Source organism: Heptranchias perlo, chromosome 4 (assembly GCF_035084215.1).
Source record: "Heptranchias perlo isolate sHepPer1 chromosome 4, sHepPer1.hap1, whole genome shotgun sequence".
Lineage (NCBI taxonomy): Eukaryota > Metazoa > Chordata > Chondrichthyes > Hexanchiformes > Hexanchidae > Heptranchias > Heptranchias perlo.
The window spans coordinates 126923246-126948656 of NC_090328.1; the positions used below are offsets into that span (position 1 = coordinate 126923246).

Genomic DNA, 25411 nt, shown 5'->3' on the forward strand with positions numbered 1-25411 from the left:
AATTGACCAGAAACTAAACTAGACCAGCCACATATATACTGTGGCTACAAGAGCAGGTCAGAGGCTGGGTATTCTGCAGCAAGTGACTTTCCTCCTGACTCCCCAAAGCCTTTCCACCATCGACAAGGCACAAGTCAGGAATGAGATGGAATACTCTCCACTTGCCTGGATGAGTGCAGATCTAACAACACTCAAGAAGCTCGACACCATCCAGGACAAAGCAGCCTGCTTAATTGACATCCCATCCACCACCCTAAACATTCACTCCCTCCACCACCGTGGCTGCAGTGTGTACCATCTACAAGATGCACTGCAGCAACTCGCCAAGGCTTCTTTGACAGCACCTCCCAAACCCGTGACCTCTACCACCTAGAAGGACAAGGGCAGCAGATGCATGGGAACACTACCACCTGCACGTTCCCCTCCAAGTCACACACCACCCTGGCTTGGAAATATATCGCCGTTCCTTCATCATCGCTGGGTGAAAATCCTGGAACTCCCTACCTAACAGCACTGAGAGAGAACCTTCAACACACGGACTACAGCAGTTCAAGAAGGCGGCTCACCACCACCATCTCAAGGGCAATTAGGGATGGGTAATAAATGCTGGCCTTGCCAGCGATACCCACATCCCATGAATGAATAAAAAAAATGTATTCATTAGCAATGCAGTGCATGTATTCTCAACTAACATTGTGCAGAAGTTTCTTTGAGAGTCCATATTGTCTAGACATGCACTACTGAGCAATCCTGAGCACCAGCAGTGTGCTCATTACCTCCCGTAGTGGGACACGTAAATGAGGAACAGATGGCCTGATGGAGATACATTTGGCTTAATTATAATGCATTTCAGCTACAAATCAGTTAACAGAATTCGTCTTTAATGATGCAGTATAGAGAACGGGTGGGTACATATAGCATATGGTATAGCTCTGAGCTTTCAGGAATATTCCAAGGTTGATGCATGGTTTGTGCTGGTCCCGAAGGCTGGCTTTTCTTCCGTGTGAAGAAGTGCTTCCTGACATCACCCTTGAAAAACCTAGCTCTAATTTTAAGGTTATGCCCCCTTGTTCTGGACTCCCCCACCGGAGGAAATAGTTTCTCTCTATCTACCCCATCAACGCCTTTAATCATCTTAAACACCTCAATTAGATCACCCCTTAATATTCTATAGTCAAGGGAATACAAGCTTAGTCTGTGCAATCTGTCCTCAAAATTTAACACATTTAGCCCAGGTATCATTCTGGTGAATCTACGCTGCACCCCCTCCAAGTCCATTATATTCTTCCTGAGGTCCAATGCCCAGAACTGAATACAGTACTCTAAATGGGTTCCAACCAGAGCTTTTTCCAACTGTAAGATAACTTCCACCCCTTTGTATTCCCGCCCCCTTGAGATAAAGGCCAACATTCCATTAGCTTTTTAAATGATTTTTTTGTACCTGTCCACTAGATTTTAGTGATTTAGGTTCATGGACCCCAAATCTCTCTGCTCCTCCACAGTTCCTAGCTTCTCACCATTTAGAAAATACTCCGTTCTATCTTTCTTAGGTCCAAAATGGATTACCTCACACTTCCCCACATTGAACTCCATCTGCCAAGTTTTGCCCACTCACTTAATCGATCAATGTCCCTCTGCAACTTTCTGCTCCCATTTACACTATTTACTGTGCCACCTAAACTTGGTTTCATCAGCAAACTTGGATATATGGCTCTCTATTCCTCCACCTAAGTCATTTATAAATATAGTGAAAAGCTGAGGCCTCAGTACAGATCCTTGGGGGACACAAGTCATACCCTGCCAATTTGGGGACATATCCATTATCCCTACTCTCGGCCCCCAACCTCCAAACCAATTTCCTACCCTCAGCGTGTGGCGACGTTGGCAAGGCCACATTCTAATGAGAAGGTGAAACAGATTTGTTTTGTACTACCGGTTGGCTTTCTAGGCCACTTCAGAGGGCTTAAGAGCCAATTACATAATTTCAGACCTGAGTGACATGTAGGTCAGCCTGAGTAGTTACAAGTTCCTTTCCCTGAAGGACTTTAGCGAACCAGTTGGGTTTTTAAAAGCATAAGAATATTAAAAATAGGAGCAGGAGTAGGCCGTAAGGCCCCTTGAGCCTGCTCCACCATTCAATCAGATCATGGCTGAACTTCTACCTCAACTCCACTTTCCCACCCGATCCCCATAACCCCATGTTTTATGACAATCAAGCAGCTTTCATGGTCGTTTTTTCTGCTGCCAGCCCACAAGTTGCCAGATTTATTGAATTCAATGCTGTGATTAGTATCCGAAGAATGTAAAAGAGCTATGCGGTAAAGGCAGCTTAGCAAAGGTTTACTTAACGGAGGAATTCCTGGAAATTCTTTTCTGTATAATTTTTCGGCAGTGAAATCTATTTAGCAAAAATAAATTGCAGTGTTTTAATAAGCATACTCGTAGAATCTTACTGCACAGAAGGAGGCCATTCAGCCCATCGTGCCTGTACTGGCTCTTTGAAAGAGCTATCCAATTAGTCCCTCTCCCCCCACTCTTTCCCCAAAGCCCTGCAAATTTTTCCTTTTCAAGTATTTATCCAATTCCCCTTCGAAAGTTGCTATCGAATCTGCTTCCACCACCCTCTCAGGCAATGCGTTCTAGATCATAACAATTTACTGCGTAAAAAAAATTCTCCTCGTCTCTCCTATTTTTTTTTAAATGTTTTCTTTGAATACTGAAAGATTGAAAATCCTTTAAAATCGTAACCCAAAAATAATAACAAAATGATCTCTACATTTTAAAGAAGAACTGCCCTCCCAATCTCTATTGAAATCTTATTGTGCCACGACATCCATTGACTCAGCAGTAAAGAAAGGAAAGAAATACAGGAAATGACACTTCAGTATAAACTTAAAACCCATGAATAATATCCTCAATGATTTGTTTAATTTCTTGTTGTGACTGAGAGTTTACAATCTTATCAGACAAAAAAAAACTCATGTATTACGTCTTTAACTCGAGCTATTGCAGCATCAAATAAGTTAGGACTATATTAAAGATCATGTAAATAGAAGCAGAGCACCAATTCAGCACCTCCAGCATACTTTCCCTCCATTCACCTATTGCCCTTCTATAGTTGATAAACGGGCAGCCAATATTCTTGTCACCTACTTTTTTAACAACCGCATGCAATTTTGTCCTCTTCCCTATATTATGTGCAGTCCTCTCTGTGATTCTGTCTTATTTTCATTCACTTCCCTCATTTTCGCCTTGCCTAGAATCACTGGTGCCGAAATTCCTCAGCCCCAGTGACGTTCCTGTGGCACAAGTCTGGCCTTGGAGACACGATGGAGCCGGGATTTCTAGTGGGACTTGGGCATGTCAGCTCCCTGTACAGAATCCCACCAGCTAGTAATTTGCCCACCGCCCCCAAACATGGCCCCTGACATCTGGAGACAGAGCCAAGAGGAGGGAATTTACCCCGCCAGGAATTTCCTCGGCCCTGACTTCTCTACCGGCCAGCGACCCGGATGCCGGGAAGAACCCAGCGTGTGGGCCATTTCAGTGGCAGAGGTGGGGCCCGTCTGCAGGTTCAGGCCTGGGTCCTGGCTCCTATCATCCTCTGGTTGTGTGCCTCTGAACTTACCCCTGCCATATGCCATCTCTTCTATCTTGCTTGCTCCCATCCACCGCGCTTTCTCCTTGAAAACTTGCTCACATTTACCAAATTCCATAGAAAGGAAATCCTTCTTACTCTAACGCCCTATTTATGAGATGGAAGGTACTATTGGCTCTCCAATTATCCATCACCTTAAATGTTCTGGCCAGTGTTTCTCTTAGCATGGCTGGCGATCGCCTAGCCTCTGTCACACAGCTCTGAAACTCTGCCCTTGAACACTTTGGTTTAGATCTTATTATTGCTACGGAAATCTTCACGGCCTTTGCAGGGTCTGGCACCATGCATTCTAAACAAATGGCCATCTTATGTTCATGGCTATCTGCATTTATCTCTGATCACTACATCTATGCTGGAGCTGATGGTACACCCTCTGACTCTTCTTCCATTAACTCATAGATATCCTCTGTCTTCTCTACTAGTATGTTCCTTCTTTATATCAGTGACCTCCTATAGACATGATCCGACTCTTCCAATTCTTCAAAGACACGGGGGCTGATTTTCACTTTTGGGAGCGTGAAGCCCGTCTGCCTGTCAAGTCGGCAAGGAAGCCCCAGCCAATTTGAACTGGGACCTCATTTACATCCCGCCAGCGAGCTACGCACCCTGGACGAGTTCCGTTGGTGCTCGCTGGCTCTAGGCCCCCGCAGAGTCGGGCGGCTCGGACGACGGGCCTTTCAACAGAACTGCTGAAAGTAGCTCACCAGTTTCACCAGCTCTGATGAAAGGTCATCGACCTGAGACGTTGGCCTCGATATTAACCCTCCCCACAATGGGCGGGAGAGGGTCGGGGCGGGGCTTTAAGCCGTCAAATGCGTAAAACGTGATTCCAACCTGCCGTGCGTGCGCCCATTGCCGTTTTTACTCCCACAGTGCAATAGGGAACCTGATTTAAAATTAACTGCTCCTCGGTGGGTTTCCCGGGGGTCGGGAGTCCCGGCAGTGAAAGGGAGCTGGGAGCTGCCGGATCCACAGAGTAAGTGCACTTTTTCAGCACTCCTTGTGGACCGGGAGAAGCAGGAGTGCTCCCCCCACCCCCCCCCAGGCCCCTCAAGAAAGCCTTCAGCCTCCCTACTGCCGATTGTGGCCTTTCTCTCTCCCCATTCCTGATCGCCGACTTCCCCCTCCTCCCCCCAGCTGCAATGTCCTCTCTTCTACCCCTAAGTCGCGATCGCCGACTTTACCCCCCCCCCCCCCCCAGCCCCGATCGCCAACCTTTCCCCTCTCCCGATTGCCGGGGATCGTCCCCCCAAGGGTTCTCGGCTGCGGCCTCCTGCCCCTGATTTTCCCTCCCGGCCGCCGACCAGGCTGCCAATTTGGCCGGCTGTTACACGGGAAATGCGTCCAAAAAATGATAATGAGGTCCTGCCGTTAAGTTCGGCAGGAACTCTGCGTCCCCTGGCCTTGCCGTGTTCTTCGGCCGTTTTTGGCCTCATCCACACCCTCCCCACCTCCCCTTAAATATCGGGGTCCTTAACTCTGTTTCTCTCTCCACAGATGCTGCCCGGCCTGTTGAGTGTTTTCCAGCATTTTCTGTTTTTATTTCAGATTTCCAGCATCTGCAATATTTTGCTTTTGTTTTAACATAAGATTATTGATGGGGTCTAAAATGTTTTACTGATTTTAATTGTAAAATGGACATAATAAGGAAAACTGAATGTCATGGTAAGAGGTGAAATGATGCAAATAAACTCCGGTTAGTAGCCCAATAGAATGTATAAGCTAATTATATTATAACCAGAAGAATTACAATTTAGCCTCCAGAATGTCATGCCCAGCATTAATATTTAAAGAAAACTTCATTGTGATTGTCTAAATCACTCAGACACCCTACAATGTATTACATTAGCCCTGCGAATCACTTTGTTTATATAGTCCTAGGACAGGGGGTCATGATTTCTATGTGAACCCCCAGTCTCAGCTGTACTGTCAACAGGAAGCATTGAGCATAGTCAAGAGTGGGAAGGGAATTTGGATGACAAATCACCCCGAATGCTAACTGTTGCACAATAGCATTGACAAAGGCCTTTGAGAGGGCTACTTGCCTTAGAGACCCTCCGAGGATCTATCCTTGACACCCCTCCTTTTTCTCATCTACATGCTGTCCCTCAGTGACTGCATCTGCAGGCACAGGATCAGCTTCTATATGTACGCTGACAACACACAGCTGTAACTCTCCACCACCTCTCCCGACCCCACAACTTCCTCCATGCTCAGAGTGCTTGCCCGACGCCAAGTCATGGATGACTCAATCGTGCTTCAGCTGAACATTGAAAAAACCAAGGCCATCGCTCTTGGCACCACCATAAAATCTGCTCCCTCGCCACTGACTCCATATCAGTCCCTGACTACTTGCTCAGGCTGAACAACAACATGTAAAATCTTAGTGTCCTCTTTAACCCTGAGCTGAGTTTCTAACCCCACATCCTCTCCATCATCAAGAGTGCTTGTTTCCACCTCAAAAGCATTGCCCACCTTTGTCTCTACAGCAACCCCTCTGCTGCTGAAATCCTTATCCATGCTTTTATCACCACCAGAGTTGGTTATTCCAATGCTGTTCTCATGGGCCTTTCTTTATCAACCCTTCATAAACTCCAACTTGTCCAAATAGTGGCTGCAAGTATCCTGTCCAGCACTAAAATCCACTCGCCCATCATCTCCATCCTTGCGAACCTAAGCTCATTAAATTTAAAATTCTCATCCTTGTCTTTAAATGGCTCATTACCGCACTCCACCTTCCCTCTGCAGCCCGCTCCAGGCTTACATCCCTGCCTGGACTCTTTGGTCTTCTGACTCCCGTCTCCTGTACACACCATCCTCCCTTTGCCCCACCACTAGAGACAGAGATTTCAACCGCCTAGGCTCTGCTCTCTGGAACTCCCTTCTTAAATTCCTCTGCTTCTCTACCTCTCTGTCCTTCTATAAAAACCTTCTCACAACCCAATTTTTGGCTCAAGCCTTTGGTCATTCCTCCTGAACTCTCTTCCCTTGCTCAGCGTTCCGTTCATCTTATCACTCGGTAAAGTGCCATGGGCTGTTTAAAACGTTAAAGATGCTATATAACTGCAAGATATTGCAATTTTAAACTTAATTCACTGTTAAAAGACCTGCAATAGGACAACAGAAAGTGTGAGGAGTTTAACATTTAATTTTGTCAAATTTTGGGACAAGATTTGCATTCGTAATTGTAACATAATGGTATGCAATAATGGGATTCATTTCAGCAAGATCATGGCTGCTCCCATTCTATCGCCATAACTACGCCATCGTTTTTCTGATCATTTCTGCATTCAGTACCTTTTCCAGCGGTTGTCTATTATCCCCTGTACCCTGGTTTTGTTAATAGGTCCATGAACAAAAGAGTTTCCTGGTGCCAATTATTTTATTTAATTTGTTGCATGATATGAAATACTAAATTATGTTAATATTATGACTGACCTTTAAGCCAGCTATAATGGGTAATGAAATCCAAATTATATAGTTTTAAGAAGGACAACCATTAATTAAAGTAACTAGAATGCATCATATTTGGAGTTTGATAAAGTCCTGGAATCAAGCGGCTCACATTTAGGCATAAATTAAAGTGACATCAATGTGCAGATCTCAGGGCAAGGCAGTGACAGGTATTAAATGCTACTTCCAATTTGACATGGAACATTTTTTACCATCGCAAGGTAAAGCAAGATGATGAATTACTATAATGAGATGCAGTCTTAAGAATTAAATTTATTAAGCATTTTAGTCCATATACAATTAAAGACTAATTTAATCCATTAAATTAGTCTTTAATTGTATATGGACTATACAGAGTTGCAATAATTATCATAAGGTCTGGTTTGACACCAGTTGCTTGACTCTCAACTGTGCTCTTTCAATCAAGATTCCCCAACATTAGATAGAACAGTTGAGAACTATTCTAACTCGCACCAAGTCCCGTTCACCCATCACCCATGTGCTCGCTGACCTACATTAGCTCTTGGTCTGGCAATGCTTCGATTTTTAAATTCGCATCCTTGCTTTCAAATCCCTCCATGGCCTCACTCCTCCCTATCTCTGTAACCTCCTCCAGCCCTTCAACCCTCCGAGATCTATGCACTCCTCCAATTCTGACATCTTGTGCATCCCCGATTTTAATCGCTCCATCATTGGCGGCCGTGCCTTCAGGTGCCTAGGCCCTAAACTCTAGAATTCCCTCCCTAAATCCCTCCGCCTCTCTACCTCTCTCTCCTCCCTTAAGATGCTCCTTTAAACCTAGCTCTTTGACCAAGCTTTTGGTCACCTGTCCTAATATCTCCCTATGTGGCTCGGTGTCAAATTTTGTTTGATAATCGCTCCTGTGAAATGCCTTGGGACGTTTTACTACGTTAAAGGTGCTATATAAATGCAAGTTGTTGTTGTTGTTGAGAAAAGCAAGAATGGGGCATCAACCTGATTTGCTGGTTCTACAGAAACTGTGCAGTTGCCAGTAGCATTCATTGGGGGAATTTTGACTTTGGGCGATAGTGTAAAACAGGTGATATGGATTCAGCCGCCTGTTGTTCATCTCTCCTGATTGTCATTACCATTGACTTCAATAGAAATGAAAATTGGGAGAGATAAATAACGGGCGGTTGAATCGATATCACCCGTTTTACACTATCGCCCAAAGTCAAAATTACCCCCATTGATTAATGAGAGGCAACTCAACACCTTGGAGGAACAGACACTTGTTTTTGATATTTTCGACCAATATGAGTAGAACATTTATATTGTGGCACTGTCCATCCGTTAAGGTTGAGAGCCAATCTGAATTCATATCCCACAACCCCCCAAATTGAGCATTTACCAGTTAATTTTCATTTAGATTGACATTTTCTGCTGCCTGTAGAGTTTACCGTTCTACTGATCCTGCAGTTAGTTTCTCCTCTTCATGTATGGTGGATGAGAGTTTCCATCTCACAAAACTTTCTGACTGGCAGTTCAGTGGTAAAGTTGGGGAGAACTAGGGAAGGGGATGGTATGTAATAGTTCTGCCAATGAGATAGATCTGGTCAGAATTGTAGTTTGATCAGCAGAGACAATTGACTTTTCAGTGGTGTCACAGATAACAAAATAAAGCGGCATTGGATTGATCATCTGCCTGATCTTCTCCATCTGTAACTCTGGTGGTAGCTCCCTGCTCTGAAACTTAAATGACAGGAGGATTTAATGACAAATGGTACTTTTGGGTATAAAGTTGCATTACCAAGAGTGGAAGTACCACTATCTTCAATGGGAAATCTCTGTCTCCAACCACCCTTTCCTCTCCAACATCCTTAAACATGTTTTGCCTCCCAGATCCGTGCCCATCTCTCCTGCAACTCTGTGTTTAAATCTCTCCAATCAGGTTTATGCTCCTCCCAAGATGCTGAAACGGCCCTAACCAAAGTCATGAATGACATTCTCTGTGACTGTGGTGCATTAATCCCCCCTCATCCTCCTCAAGCTCTCTGGAGCCTTTGGCATGGTCAATCACACCATCCTCCTCCAGAGCGTCTCCACCTCTGTCCTCACTTGGTTCATTGCTACCTATCTGATTGTAGCCTTGACATCTCTAGCAATAGCTTTTATTCTCACCTCCACACTAACCCCAAGAATCAATCCTAGGCTCCTTCCTCTTTGCCATCTATTTGCTGCCCATTGGTTACATCGTCCACAGATGTGAGGTCAGCTTCCACGTGTATGCTGATGACACCTCTCCCTCCGTTCCCTCTACCCCTCCACTGCCTCTATGATATCAGACTGCTTGTATAACATCCATTCTTGGATGAGCTGTAATTCCCTCCCACTAAAGCTTTGGAAGGCCATAGCCCCCAGCACAAATTCCATACCCTTGCCATCAGCCCCATCACCCTCCCCTGCCACTGCCTCAATCCTGAATCAGACTGTTCACAATTTCAGTGTTCTGTTACACCCTGAGCTGAGTTTACAACCCTGTAACCTCACCTTCACAAAGATTGCCTACTTCCATCTCTGTAACAATGTCCAACTGTGCCTCGAGCTCAACTCATCTACCCCTCTAAAATGCTCATTCATACCATTGTCACCTTCAGACTCAAGTACATCAATACTCTCCTACTTGGCCTCCTATCTTATACCCTCTGTAAATTTCAGCTCATCCAAATCCTGCTACCCGTATCCCGTCCGCTCCAACTCCCACTCACCCATCGCCCCTGTCATAAGAACATAAGAAATAGGAGCAGGAGTAGGTCATACTGCCCCTCGAGCTTGGTCCGCCATTCAATCAGATCATGGCTGATCTTCGACCTCAACTCCACTTTCCTGCCTGATCCCCATATCTCTTGATTCCCCTAGAGTCCAAAAATCTGTCTATCTCAGCCTTGAATATATTCGTAACCAATTTTACAGCACCAAGTTATAGTCCAGCAATTTTATTTTAAATTCACAAGCTTTCGGAGGCTACCTCCTTCCTCAGGTGAACGATGTGGACATTTCCACATCGTTCACCTGAGGAAGGAGGTAGCCTCCGAAAGCTTGTGAATTTAAAATAAAATTGCTGGACTATAACTTGGTGCTGTAAAATTGTTTACAATTGTCAACCCCAGTCCATCACCGGCATCTCCACATCTTGAATATATTCAACAGCTCAGCATCCACAGCCCTCTGGGGTAGAGAATTCCAAAGATTCACAACCCCCTGAAGGAAGAAATTCCTCCTCATATCAGTCTTAAATGGCCGACCACTTATCCTGCGACTATGCCCCCTAGTTCTAGACTCTCCAGCCAGGGGAAACAACCTCTCAGCATTTACCTTGTCAAGCCTCCTTAGAATCTTACGTGTTTCAATGAGATCACCTCTCAATCTTCTAAACTCCAGAGAGTATAGGCCCATTCTACTCAACCTCTCCTAATAGGACAACCCTGTCATCCCAGCAATTAATCTAGTGAACCTTTGTTGCACCACCTCTAAGGCAAGTATATCCTTCCTTAGATAAGGAGACCAAAACTGTACGCAGTACTCCAGGTGAGGTCTCACCAAAGCCCTGTACAATTGTAGTAAGACTTCCTTACTCTTGTACTCCAACCCCCTTGCAATAAAGACCAACGTGCCATTTGCCTTACTAATTGCTTGCTGTACCTGCATGTTAACTTTTTGTGTTTCTTGTCGTCAGTAACCAGCATTGGCTCTCATTTACCCCAAATTTAAAGTTTTCTTCCTTCTTTCCTTCCTCCTCCGGCCCTAACACCCCTCCTAAACTCTCTGTCCTCTGACTCCAGTCTCTTGTGTGTCTCCCCTCCTCCCTTTGACTCACCATTGCCAGTTGTGCTTTCAGCTGCCTAGGCCCCACACCCTGGAATTCATTCTGCCTCTCCACCTTCCTCTCCTTCTTTAAGGCCTTCCTCAAAACCCACCTCTTTGATCGAGCTTTTGATCACCCCTCTGAATCATCCCTTTCTTGGCTCAGAATCCATTTTCCCTTAAACTTCTCTGAATCGCCTTGGGGCATTTTTCTACTTGAAAGGCACTATATAAATGAAAGTTGTCGTTGTGGAGAATTAGATTTGCTTGCTTGCTTTTATTTTTGGGCAAGCTGAAAACAGTGCCTATATAGAATGGCACATCCATAAACACTGACTTGTGACCTCAGTACGTTAGATTTCACCTTGATTGAATTGCTCATGACATCTCATCAGACATCGGATAGCTAGAAAATAAAAAAATTAGCATGTTGGAAATTTTCCACTTGATGCTCAATTCTTAGTTGTCATGCAAAGTGTGTATTTAAAACTACAAAGCACAAAGTTCTGCAAATATATTTTGCATTAAAAAGTAAATATCTTTTTTTTTAGTCTATAATTCTATGCATGCATTCTTTTAAGTGAATTTCAGAACTTCTCCATCATGACTGGTCAGCAGGAAGGTTCATTGCTTCGAAGAGTTAAAAATGAGCCCACCATAGCGACTGCATTGAAATGGAAGTAAGGAATAATGTAGCTTATCTACAAGCCCCTCAGAATTTGTGGCAGTGAGACTGAATACAAATGGACGAGAGATACATTGCAATATCGTTCTGCATAAATGAATGCCGAACAGTTTATTTCCCCAGCTCCAGGCAGAAACAGTAAGAAAACAAATAAGAGTTCCTCAAGGCCTCTCCGCGTGACAGTCTTGGGAATTTTTCAGTATGAGATACCTTTCTTTAATTATTCCAGTGGCCCACTATGCTAATTAAACGGAACATTCGTATTTAAAGGTTGTGCAGTTTCCATGGTGACAGACTATTGCAGTCTACGATTAAGTCAATTTCTTAAATTTAAAGGGGTAGTGTCTCCACGAAAACATGTGTTTGGCAAATTTATTTTTTAACTGATTACCATACATGTTGGTGATGATGTAGATCACATTTTAATGTATCTGCTTCACATCATATAAATATTTGCTGTGCCACTGCACACCTTTCATGCTCTGGTGTCGTCATCTCTATGGACATCAAAATGTATCTGCAAGCACTGTTGGAAGAGTACTTGGAAACAAAGTGACTCTGCCGTGTGATACATGTCACAATGATGATGTTAGTTGATCTTAAAAATATCATAATGTGGCTTCAAAATGATGTACAATGATACAGGCTGTCATGGTCCTTGTCAGTCTCCAAAATGGCGATGACCGAAACAAATCTGTAGCGTTCTTCTCTAGTGTTGAAAGTACTTACCAACTGTATATCACCTGACTCTCTCGCATTTCATACGTTCTTGAATATTTTAATTCAACCTTAATAAAGATTAAAGATTAAATAAAAGAATTAGAAAGGGTAATAATTCAAGACCTTGCTCCTTGGTCACTGAAATTTGTTGCACGGTAATCATTTTTTTCAAGGTTTTGTAATGATTGCTCAGCTGCTGAGTTAACAGGAGCCTTGAAAGTGTATCCTGTAATAATTGCAAAGTGTATGTTTTATTAATTTGTTCATTAATACTGCATGATTTCACTTGTAGGCTTATGCAAATTTCAGACAAAGTGAACTGCTAAAGTAATGTTAAACAATCAGGCGTTAAATGTGTAAATTGTGTGAGAGTGTGTTTGTGTGGGGGTGCTAGTGCAAGTTGCATAATGTAAACTCTCTAGCTCAAATCTGATCCTCAACTGAGCAAAGCTTAATGACGATTATGCATGAAGCAAACCTGGAATTCACATGCAAAAAAATGTCAGCTTCAATTACAGAACGTTCGTGGGATAGGATGTAATGGTGGTTGAAGACTTTTGTGACTGCATGACCCAAAATACAATAGGGGTCAGCCTTGGCTCAGTGGGTAGCACTCTTGCCTTCTGAGTCAGAGGGTTGAGGGTTCAGGTCCCACTCCTGAGACTTGAGCACATAATCCAGGCTGACACTTCAGTGCAGCACTTCCTTAGTGCTGCACTGTTAGAGTGTGCCGTCTTTCAGATGAGATGTTAAACTGAGGTCCAATCTGCCCTCTCAGGTGGATGTAAAAGATCCCAAGGCACTATTTCAAAGAAGAACAGCAGAGTTCTCCCTGGTGTCCAATATTTATCCCTCAACCAACATCACTAAAACAGATTATCTGATCATCATCACATTATTGTTAGTGGGACCTTGCTGTGTGCAAATTGGCTGCCACATTTCCCCACATTACAACAGTGACTACACTTCAAAAGTGCTTAATTGGCTGTAAAGCACTTTGGGGCGTCCTGATGTCGTGAAAGGCATTATATAAACGCACGTCTTTCGTTGTTTATCTTTTAAATTTTCGGAGTACATGCCAGCGGCAGGGAACCTGAATTCAACGGAAAGGAAAGTCCAGCGGGGTGTATAACAGGCAGCCGATCCACTGCAGCCAGTATACTGCCCGGCGGTGAAAGTTAAAATCTACACCGCGGTTTTCTGATATGTGCGAATCTCCCTGCCGCGAGTACTCAGAAAAGTACCCTCTGAATGCATGAGGCTACCAAACCCTAGAATCACTTTCACCAAACCTTTTTTTCTGTTTAATTCTACACAATGTTTGTAGATTTGCAGATTGTATATAGCTCTGTCATTCATGGATGATGCAATTGTCAGGTATAATCTTTACGTTCTATAATGATTTCAATTAAAAACACCGCTCGATACCAAATAGGAACATTAGAAACAGGAGTAGCTCATTTAGCCCCTCGAGCCTGCTCCGTCATTCAATTAGATCATGGCTGACCTACACCTCAACTCCATTTTCCCGCCTTTGCTCCATATCTCATGATACTCTTACCTAACCAAAATCTATCGCTCTCAGTCTTGAAAACTCCAATTGTCCCAGCATCCACAGCCTTTTGGGGAGAGAGTTCAAGACTACCCTTTGTGTGAAAAAGAGATTCCTGATTTCGCTCCCGAGTGGCCTAGCTTTAATTTTAAGATTATGTCCCCTCGTTCTTAATTCTCCCACCAGAGGAAATAGTTTCTCTGTATCTACCTTATCAAATCCTTTTTCCATTTTAAACACCTCGATCAGATTACCCCTCTATCTTCTATACTCAAGCGAATACAAGCCAAGTTTATGCAACCTGTCCTCATAATTTAATCCTCTAAGCTCTGGTAACATGCTGGAGAATCTGCGCTGCTCCCCCTCCAAGGCCAATATATCATTCCTGAGGTGCGGTGCCCAGAACTGAACGCAGTGCTCCAGATGGGGTCTGACCAAGGCTCTGTACAACAGTGTCTTATCCTCCCCTTTGTATTCCAGTCCCCTTGAGATAAAGGCCGACATTCCATTATCCTTTGTTTTACAGAACTTTCCCTTGACAGACTAAATAAGTGTGGTAGAATCAATGATAGAATTGATTGTATCTGCCATTTAAGAACATAAGAACATAAGAAATAGGAGCAGGAGTAGGCCAATCGGCCCCTCGAGCCTGCTCCGCCATTCAATAAGATCATGGCTGATCTGATCCCAACCACAAATCTAAAGAACACAAGAAGTCGGAGCAGGACCCGGCCACATAGCCCCTGGGCCCTCTCCGCCACCCACAGGGCATTGACCGATCCGAACTCAGCTTAATGTCAAATTTCCTGCCCGCTCCCCATAACCCCTAATTCCCTTTACTTCTAGGAAACTGTCTATTTCTGTTTTAAATTTATCTAATGATGTAGCTTCCACAGCTTCCTGGGGCAGCAAATTCCACAGACCGACCACCCTCTGAGTGAAGAAGTTTCTCCTCATCTCAGTTTTGAAAGAGCAGCCCCTTATTCTAAGATTATGCCCCCTAGTTCTAGTACTTCAGTTTCATCTTATATGTTCTCCCAATCACATGAATTGTAAGGTTGAAAATATTGGATCCCGTTCTCCCCACTCTACTGTCATCTTGTGTCACCTGTATTAGTTGCTGTGACCACGTGGTCTGTTAAATCACCCACTATCTTGATATAGTGGAGCAATTTAGCTCTTTTAAGAGTAAGCAAGATTAAAATATCCCTAATTATTAATCTGCCATGGATTTTATTCAACCTCTATCTTCCTTTATTCTCTATATGCTCAATAAATATATCTTAAAACTTAAAAAAAAAATCCGAGGTATTTGGGGGGAGGCTGATTATCAAACAAATAAAGTTATTGTGATTCATTTTAGCATCCTTGTTGCATTTTTAGACATACTATTACATCTTACACTTGGGTGAGATAAAAAGGGGTTGCTAATGTATGTGAAGCCATAGTCCCCAGCACAAGTCAATCCTTTCAGGAGAGGAGCGAGGAAATCGGCCAAAAATAATGAGGAAGTAATCACTTGAAACTTGCTGTAAGACCAGTATCACACTGATAACATGTGTTGTTGTTTCAGCTCAGTACTTCGCAAGCACGATGTTCATCGTGGGCCTGTCTGTCGTCGTCACTGTGCTGGTACTTCAGTTTCATCACCATGATCCTCATGCAGGAAAAATGCCCAAGTGGGTAAGTTAGCAGCAACACTATGAGAAAAATTCTGGTTTAATAGATTTGTAGTGGAGGGATGCCAAACAGCATCAATAGTTTTTTGTTTGCTCCTCAACAAGTTTCAATAGCTGAGCCATACAAACTGTGAAAGTCTGAGGTTCGACCCCCGAGTCTGCATTGGCTTTTAGTGGATCTCACTTGAGGTGGCAGTGGGAGCACTGCAACTGGGCTCAGCATCTCTGGATTTGGGAGCAAAAGCAAATCTGCCAGGATTCCCATTTTCTAATCGGTATCTGTTGACCCCTGCTAAAAGTGCACCTGTGTTAACATCAATTGAGGCCAACATTGGGCTCAGCTATGTGCCTCTGCAGTTCCATAGTCCAGAGCCATTCGACCCTTGTTGTCAAGGCTCACACATGAAGAATGGCCTTTTTGTGGCAAATACCAGAAGGCAGTTATGGAGTTGTAACACCTACAGAAGTGGTAGGGAAAATTATTTTGGTGCAATTTTGATCCCCAGCGTTAGTTGGCTATGTCATGTACTATTCCCCAGCTAAGAGACCAAGTGGACGACCTGCTCACTTATTTCATCCAAAGGCACTTTGTAACCAGCCACCAGGAGATACACAAGAGCAAGATGGGAGAAATGGTGGGGGAGGGGGATGGATTTCAACTCAGAGTGGGTTTCTGGCGGGTTTATTTGCCGCCCACCAGAGGCAGCAGGAGACCACAGCGATTTTATATGCCACCGGCCCACTTCCCGCCCAGAACGGGCGTAAAGAGGGTGCGAGCGGTTGCCGGTAGGCGATGATTGGGCAGTCCTTAGGCGCTCGCCGGCTTCCAGGTAAGTGGCGGGGAGGGGGTTTCAGGAGGGTGTTACAAGAGGGAAGGAGCGTGGGCAGTGGGGGGTGGTATCCAAGGGGCAGGGGATGCCGCAATTGTCCTCGTGGGGCCCGATAAAGCACTGCTGCTCCTCCTGGCTCCACAAAGGAATGTTTTAGACTTACCAGAAGGGCTTCTTCTGTCTCCAGACCAGCTTCAGACCTGCTTCTGCCTAGCGGGAATGCAGCAGTGGCTTCCCCCACTCCAGCCCTGGTTAAAATTGCATCGGGGTCCTAGTGACGTGACAGGACGCTGATTAGTAAAACTTTATGAGGCTTCCACCTGCTTCAGGCGGGCGCCTTATCTGCCTGTAAAACCCTGCAGTTTAACATCGCAAATGGTCATAAGTGGTTGGTGTTCTGAATGGGTAAATAAAGTCCCTGGTTTCTCCCGGGCGGGTAGGGTTAAAATTAACCCCAGGGTTATTCACCATCTGATTTTCACTATTTCTCTCCCTGTGGAGAAATACCTCACCTCAGCTCCATGCTTCCCCTGATGATCAAGTCAAGATTAGGAACTCCCTCAGTGTAGAATGGTGGGTGTGATTACACTTTCTGACATTCCCCTGTGACACCATGCTCCCCTGGTTACAATGATTTGACTGCCACTGTTCCTACCATGAAGATGATGCTGGATTTGGCCGCATGAAATGGGAAGGAAACGGAAGAAAATTCATTAATATTTGCAATTCCTGTACATACCAGTGGTTATTCATAGCTAAGTCATAAATCATTCAGAATGTTAAATAAAAACTGGTTTTCTAACTATTAATGTATAAAACTTGCTAAGCATTGCTCTTTGTGTATAGTCTGTAAATCCCCTGTCTCATGTCTACATTAGTAATCTTTTCTGACATTTAATCTGTCTGATGTAGAGGGGTCAATAACATGATTCTACCACAGTGTCACATAGCTGACTTCACCCGATAACTCAAGATCGTCTGACAGTGCCCTGAGCATCTGGTACCCTGTCACTGGGCACTTCCAGCTATTAAAGGGTTGTTGACTGCCTTTAAAATGTGCCTTTTTTTTTTGCAAGATAAATAGCCTGGGGCAAAATAGCTCCTTTCGAGGATTGGCCTTTCAATAGGAGGTAGGTGACCCTACCAGGAGAGGGCCACTTTTACATTTCAGGATGTTCTGACCATTTTTTCACAGAAAAGGTTTGAAAATGTGCTACGTTTAATGGAGTAGAGTTTTTAATGAGAATTTCTTAATCTCCTGCCACAACTTCAGAGAAACAGCAAGTTACCATTAGGTGAGGCCACGCTTGATATGAATCATTTGACTGCTTTACTACACGGTAAGGTGATTGGCTGTTTGCACCATTTCTCCAGAGTATCTACCGATCTTCTCCCAAAGTCACAGTTCTGAGTCAGAAGGTTGTGGGTTCAAATCCCACTCCAGAAACCTGAGCACACAATCTAGGCTCACGCTCCAGTGCTGTACTGAGGGAGTGCCGCCTATCACTTAAACCGAGGCCCCGTCTGCCCTCTCAGGTGGATGTAAAAGATCCCATTGCACTGTTTCGAAGAGCAGGGGAGTTCATCACTAAAACCAATTATTTGGTCATTATCACATTGCTGTTTATGAGACCTTCCTGTGCGCAAATTGGCTGCTACATTACAACAGTGACCACACTTCAAAAGAAATTAATTGGCTGTAAAGTACTTTGGGATGTCCTGAGGCTGTGAAAGGTGCTATATATATGCAATTGTTTCTTTCTTTCCCAGGCAAATCACTTGCAAATTTTTTTGTAAGCAAATGTGTATTCTCACAAGGATGGAATAAAAGGCACCTGGAAAAAAGGTGGTTATTATATTAGTTGAAAGTTATGATGTGGAGATGCCGGTGATGGACTGGGGTTGACAATTGTAAACAATTTTACAACACCAAGTTATAGTCCAGCAATTTTATTTTAAATTCACAAGCTTTCGGAGGCTTCCTCCTTCCTCAGTTGAAAGTTGTTTTCCCCAGAGGTTGAATAATAAGTAATTCTTTACCTCATCTGCATAATCAGAAAAACCACCTCACTATCATTGTGTTGGAAAGCCTTTCAGTTTCTGTCTGTGAAGAGAGAGATAAAAAAGGGAGAGAGAGAAGGCCTCTTGAGGGCAATGTGATGCTGTCCAGGCAGCCAGGCACCAAAGGCAGGTTCAGAAAATAACAGGGGACCGCAGGAAGGGAAGGTTCTGCCCTAGACTGCAGGACAGAATGCAAAAGAGTTGCCTGATTAATCTAAGTAGATGACCCATTGGAGTAGGGTAGTGTAGCATTTGCATCATTTTTGTATCATTACATGAGCAAATAATCCTAATTATATTTCATGATCTGGTTCCCATATCTCTTTATCCCCTTTTTCTTCATCCACTCATCCAATCTAATCTAGTTTCTGCCTCAACCACTAACCTGGAAATGAATTCGACAGTCTCGCAACATTCTGTGCAGAGAAGTCTCTCTTGCTCTCTATCCTAAATCTCAAGTATCTGTAGCCTCTCATCCTTGATCCCATAACTACTAGAAACACTCTGCTTCTATTCACCCTGTCCCACCCTTTCAGAGTTTAAACACTTCCATTATATTGCCCCGTAATCTGTGTTGTTGTAACAAAACAATCCCCAATATTTCAAGCCTTTCTTTATATTTGTATTTCCTCATATCAGGCACCATCCTAATGAACTTGTGTTATCCCCTCTCTAAAGCCTCAATATCCTTCCTATAGTGTGGGCCCAATACTGCACAGAGTACGATGAGGCCTCATTAAGGTTTCATACGGGCTTATCATTAATTCTCAGCTTTTATATTCTATGCCTGTTGTGATAAGACCTAGAATTTAATTACCTTTTTTTATGGCCTTATCAACCTGAGATTATGGGCGCTAAATTGGGCCGTGTAGCGCCTATTATTGCGGTGCTACACGGCCTCTCCGACACCCAAGATGGCGTCTTGGATGCGCACGCACATTTCCTGCGTGACGTGCGCCAGACCGCCATCTTGGTATAGGATTTAGTGCAGGCGCAGATAACGAACACTGGGATTATGTAAAGTAGGGAGAAAATGGCTTCAATCAGTCTGCAACGCTGATTTAAAGTGATAGACACCATTTTGAGACTTAGCGCTTAACTCAACGCACAGTCTTAACCCCGACCATCTGAACGTGTCTCAGAGTGCCTGGAGGACCCCCCACCGGTGCTATTTAAAGGGACCATGCAGGGTTTACAGTTTAGTGGCTGGATTATTGCCTCTGGCTGCCGAGACATCTGTAACAGTTTTTGTAGGTCTCGTGGACTTCAATACTAGGACACGGGGACATAGCCTAACATTGAGAGTCAGGACGTGCAGGAGTGAAGTTAGGAAATGCTTCTACACGCAAAGGGTGGGAGACGTTTGGAACGCTCTTCTACAGTTGACAGTTGATGCTAGCTCACTTGTGAATGTTAAATCTGAGATTGATAGATTTCTGTGAACCAAGAGTATTAAGGGATATGGGGCTAAGGCAGGTATATGGAGTTAGGTCACAGGTCCACCATGATCACATTGAATGGCAGAACAGGCTCGACAGGTTAAATGCCACGGCCACTTGCTGTCTCTTGATATGCGCCACCTTCTCCTTCAAGAAAGCGGGACGTGTGTCTGGGTGATGTGCCTGTCATGGTTGAGTAGCTGCCAGTGCGTGTGGCCTGTGAGTTGTGGGTGAGCAGCTTGAAACAGTAGTAATGTGTAAGGGTGAGAGGAAGCATCTGATTGGAAGAGTTGAGTACTGATGGAAAGAGTTTGTTGGTATGTGGGTGATGGGGGGTGTAGTGCATGGTGCAGTTGGTAGGAGACGCCACTTGACAGTTGACCTCACTCACTTTGACCACTCATGTCAAGGCATTGAACTTCTTCCTGCACTGCATCCATGTTCATGATGCTGTGCGCCTGGCATTGACTTCGTCACCCACTGCCTCCCACTGCCTTTTGGATATATGTCTGGAGGGCATCTTGCCCCCCCAGCTACCCCCCCACCGCCCCCCCAGCGGATATAGGATGTCCCTCCTTCTGTCCACCTCTTGCACCAAGGTCTCTTGTGCATCAGCAGAGAACCTTGATGCATGCATTCTCGCAGGCCTGGTACCAACTCAGATCGGCAGATTGGTGAGGTCTGGCGTGCAGATTGGAGGAAGTGGGATTTAGTAGTGCGCAACCTTTATTAAATGTTTTAACATAACTCATCAGTGTGTAAACAAAGGGATGGGACCTGCATCTGTGTTTTACGTGTGCAATGTCTGATCTCTGTTCAGACTCCATGCAGACAGTAGACTGTTATTTTCAGCAAATAACAGGTACCAGCTACCTTTAAGAGATTTCTAAGAAACATCCTCCCTTTAAGAGATTGAGCTCCCTCTGGTGGTGGAAAGTGCGAATTGCATTGATTCCACGTGCAAGGCCTGGAATGGAACGCTGATTGCAGGTAAGTGCTCCAAAACTTGGGTCCTGTCTGCGTCGGGGCCATTGGGCACCGGGTAATAGGACATTACGCTACCCGCATCCAAAAACGGCCCCTATCGAATTTTTCCCCCGTTGTCTTTAATGTTCTGTGAACCCATGCCCCCAAATCCCCCTGCTCTTCTACAACACTGAGCCTACTTCCATTCGGAATATAATTACTGCTGTTACTTTTTACCAAAATGTATCATCTCGCGTTTACAGACATTGAATTCCATTTGTCACTTTTTAGCCCATTCCCCCATCTTATCAATATCCCTTTGCAGCTCCCTTTGGTCCGCTAAAGAATTACAATACCTCCTATTTTGGCACCATGTTCAAATTTTGACACCACTCCCTCTAGGCCTCATTGATAGACACAATTTGCCCACATGTAGTTGCATTCATGGATGTGATCATATGCCAGCACTGTTTCTCAAGCAAGATTAAAAATGAGGGTACTCTGGTTATTTGCTCCTAGCGTTGCAGGTACGTCTCCACCCTAATGATGTCAGGATCACTTACAAGAACTAAGTCTAGAACAGTTACTTTTCCTGTGCTCTCTGTTGCACTGAACTAAGGAGTATTAATGCATAACATTGACAAGCTTATAGTATTCACCACTTGGGTGTTCCCAGTTTATGCTGGGCTGGTTGATATCCTAAATCAGTAAAATGTTATTTTTACCTTGATCATCCTTTTAATATCATGGTAAAATGACCAATTATTCTCCTTATCTTGGCCTGCCAGTTTCAGTCAGCAAGCCTCAAAAGTCGTGGCCGTCTTCTCATTAAAGGCAACCAGCCAGATAATTTCATAGCTTGGCTTTTCCTGGAGTAGTTGTTTGAGTACCCTAACTACCCAACAGTCACTTAGATATTAGTCATCCCTTCCACCTATCCTATTCCTGCCCGATTCCTTCCTGCGTACCCTGCACCTTTGTAAGTTATAATTAGTTCCATCTCCCTGGGTTAACCATGTCTCTGAGATTCTTTGACTGAATAATTACCAGTTACCACCATTTAATTTTTGAATGCTTTAGGCATTCATTTTGGTCTTTCGCCCATGATAGCTCCCTATCCAGTTATTTGATATACAAGCCTCAACGTATGATTTTCCTTTGAAAATAACAGGGGAAGATTTCTGCTATTTGTAATGAAATCATAAACCCATTCTTTATACGTGAGTTTACAATTTTGCTGTAAATGTCTGGGTTTTTCTTCTTGCTGGGAATAGGAATGTGGCAATTACAGAATTTAAAATAAAACCTGAGTTATCCAAGGCCACAGCTTGCGCTGTATAAATTATGCTCTGCTGTCTTAACTGGACGCAATAGATACTTGGCCACAATTTTTACTCATCTCTGCCAGACTGCAGCTCCTTCCAATGAACGAGCTATCCCAAGGTTCACAACAAGCCCTATACCAGTCTTTTCCCAATCACCCTGGGCTCAATTTTAAAACCGAGCCTGGAAGGGGGCGAATTCAGTCTGAGAAACCCATTAGTAACCCAGACATTTATAGCAAAATTGTAAACTCATGTATAAAGACTTACGATTTCGGACGGGAGACCAGCCAGGGAGAGGATTTGTTTAGGTAAGTCTGCAGGTAAGTCTTTGTTTGTATGGAGTGGGGATGGGCATAGGTTGGCATGGGTGGGCACGGGTTGGCACAAGGGTCATGAGTTATGGGGGGAGGGATCGGGGGTCATCGCGGGGGTCCGCAATCGTTGAAGGGGAGGATCGGGGTCGGGGTGGGAGGGCCGGAGGATCGGAGTGGGTGGAAGGATCAGGGTCGGGGGTCGGGGGGGGGGGGAAGGCTCGGGGTCGGGGATTGGGGTGGGGGGAGTATCGGGGTCGGGGGTCGGGTGTCCGCGATGGTTGGGGGGTCGTGCAGGTAGGCTTGTTGGGCCTGGGGGAAGCACTCCTGCTCCTCCGGGCCCACAAACTCTGCTTTTCTAAGCACCTACCTCTGAGTCTCACCTCCTTTCACGAGGCGTAAAACAGAAGGCCCGGGAATCCAAGCCCCATGGGGTTGAAATTGGGAAGTCCAGAAAAATGAAGGCCTGAAGCCTCCTTAAAAGGCTTTAAGGTCCAAACCGCCTCCTGGGAGCGGGTTGGTCGCCCGCCCCTCTTCCTGCCCCGGTGAAAACCGGAAATGGACGGGTTGGAGACGGGTCTGAAATGGTGGCAATTTTCAATGCTCCCCGCCCCCAACCCACCCGATTTTCACTTTTAAAATTGAACCCCATGTGTTTGTAGTGATTATTCACCAGTACTCAATATTTGTCTCTATATTAAATGAGACTTATGGAAAAACCATTTCAATAAAGAAATAACTATTTCTGGCCAGGTTTAACTAGACTGAGCCAATTACTTGTGTTCAAACCTGACTTGGATCTGTCAAACTCTCCTGTTAAGCACAGTGAATTATAGCAATTGGAAAATGTTTTCCAATCAGCAAAGTCCATTTATGAACACTTAATACAGACGTACTACATCTCTCTGTGTGCTACTAGTAATGTATGCTCATTTACATGAACTTTGTTGGGAGGAGAATATAACCCAGTCTGCCCAGCCCTGCTTGTGCAGTCCTGATATGGAGAGTATGAAAATCGAGAAGAGAACATTTGGATAATAAACAGCTCAGATTCCTTCTGCACCATAATCCTTTTCTGTAAACAAGCAAATAGCAGTTTTTAACGGATCTAAAGGAATATTTACAATCTTCCAATATCTAATTACTCAGATTAAGAGGAATTGTTTATCTTCGTATTTAGACAGTAATAATCACCTCATAAAATTGGAGGTCATTCCATAAAAGAAATTAATACTGAAAAAGCCAGATTCAATCTGTGCACTGTGATTAGCTACCCTAGAATTAGAAACCATCTAGTATATTTACTCAGAACATCAATTGTAGAATTTTAATTGTGTTCTCCACATCCTGCTACATGGAGGCTCTGTCCTCTGCAGGTGTGAATGTCATCAACATTTATGCATTATTTGAAAATTAATTTAGATCTATAGGGCTCGAATTTAGCAGGCCTGCGGGTTCCCAGCGGGTGGTCCTCCGGGAGGGTGGTCAACACGCTCGGCGAAATTAGTGGGTTGCCCGCGCGATCGTAGCAGGCAACCCACTAATAGGAATCAATTACCTGCTCCTCCGGGGTCCACGGCGCTGGCCTGCGCGTCGGGCGGGCTGCGCATGCGCAGTACGATCTGTCAGCTGGAGGCTCTCTAGTTAAAGGGGCAGTCCTCCACTGACAGATGCTGCAACCAATGGGACAAATTGCAGCATGGAGCAGCCCAGGGGGAAGGCTGCTCCCAGTTTAATGATGCCTCACCCCAGGTATCATCAGATGGGGTGAGGAGGAGGAGGAGGACACAGATCCTCCCCCCGGCGGGCGGCGAGGTGAGTATCACCTACTCACCTCGCCAGTACTCATCCTGCCACTACCACGCGGCCCAATCTTCATACAATCTCATTGCTCCATCCCATACTCACCCTCTCGTGCATCTCCCTCACGGCCAGCCTCACTCAACCTGCCACCACCTGTGCTGCAGCCACAGGGCATGCATCACATATGTGCAGTAGGCAGCGTAAGGCAAACGTGTCGTGAGCATGAAGGGGGTGCACAAGGGTGTCTGAGGGTTTGTCATGGGTGTTACCCATATTGAATTTCAGAGCAACAAACAGCACATATTATATTGACACCACCACTGCCATGTCTCCGCGAATCCTGTCCGTTGTGTCCAATAATGCCCGCTCCTGGGTATCACTATGAGGACCCACCACTGATGCCACCCATCGTGTTACTGCAGAGTAGGTGCAGGTGTATTTGCAGGGCTCGTCCGCGCATACGACTGAGAGACATCGGCGGTGCAGCCGGCTGCACCCTGGAAGGATGCGGAGGAGAAGGTGTGGAGGGCAGTGGTGACTTTGCCAGCGACAGGTAAGCAGTTGGTGCTGGGGCCAGGCAGGAGCAGCTCGGCATGAAAGAGGCTGCAGATCTCCACGACTACATGTCGAGCGAATCTGCGCCTGCTTGTGCACTGCTGCTCGGAGAGGTCCGGGGAGCTGCGCCTCGGTCTGTGGACCCTGTGGCGAGGGTAGTGCCCTCTGCGATGCGTCTCTCTCTGCGGTAGCCCTCCCTCCTGCTGTGCAGGTGGGCGTGCAACAACACTGTGTTGGGGGGATCCACGTCTCTGCGGCGGACGGCGTGGACTGCGAGGCTGCTGGGGCTGGTCATGCTCTTCGTCCTCCGAGGGTGTCCACACACCACCCATCTGGCAGGTGTTGGTCTGAGGGGTTGTGCAGGGTAGGTGGGTGGTTCCTCGGACTGGGGCTGCGGTTTCGTGTCGGTCTGTCCTCTGGCTTGGCAGGGGGTGGTGGGGGGCAGGGGTTGCCCTATGTGACGCGGTGGCCTCCTGCGTGGGTGAGGGCTGTCCCCCGTGGAGTGCACCTTGGCACCTGCCACAGGCTGCTGGCTGCAACACGCCTGGT

The 25411-nt window shown here is 45.2% G+C and overlaps 1 protein-coding gene across 1 annotated transcript in view; it reads left to right on the top strand.

Annotated features, from left to right (window-relative positions):
• Nucleotides 1-25411, top strand: part of LOC137320601 (neuronal acetylcholine receptor subunit alpha-7-like) — a 90580-nt gene that overhangs the window by 34625 nt on the left and 30544 nt on the right. Inside the window, exon 4 of the mRNA XM_067982285.1 lies at nt 15467-15576. Within this exon, the coding sequence (XP_067838386.1) occupies nt 15467-15576 (110 nt within the window). The remainder of the gene's footprint in view (nt 1-15466; nt 15577-25411) is intronic.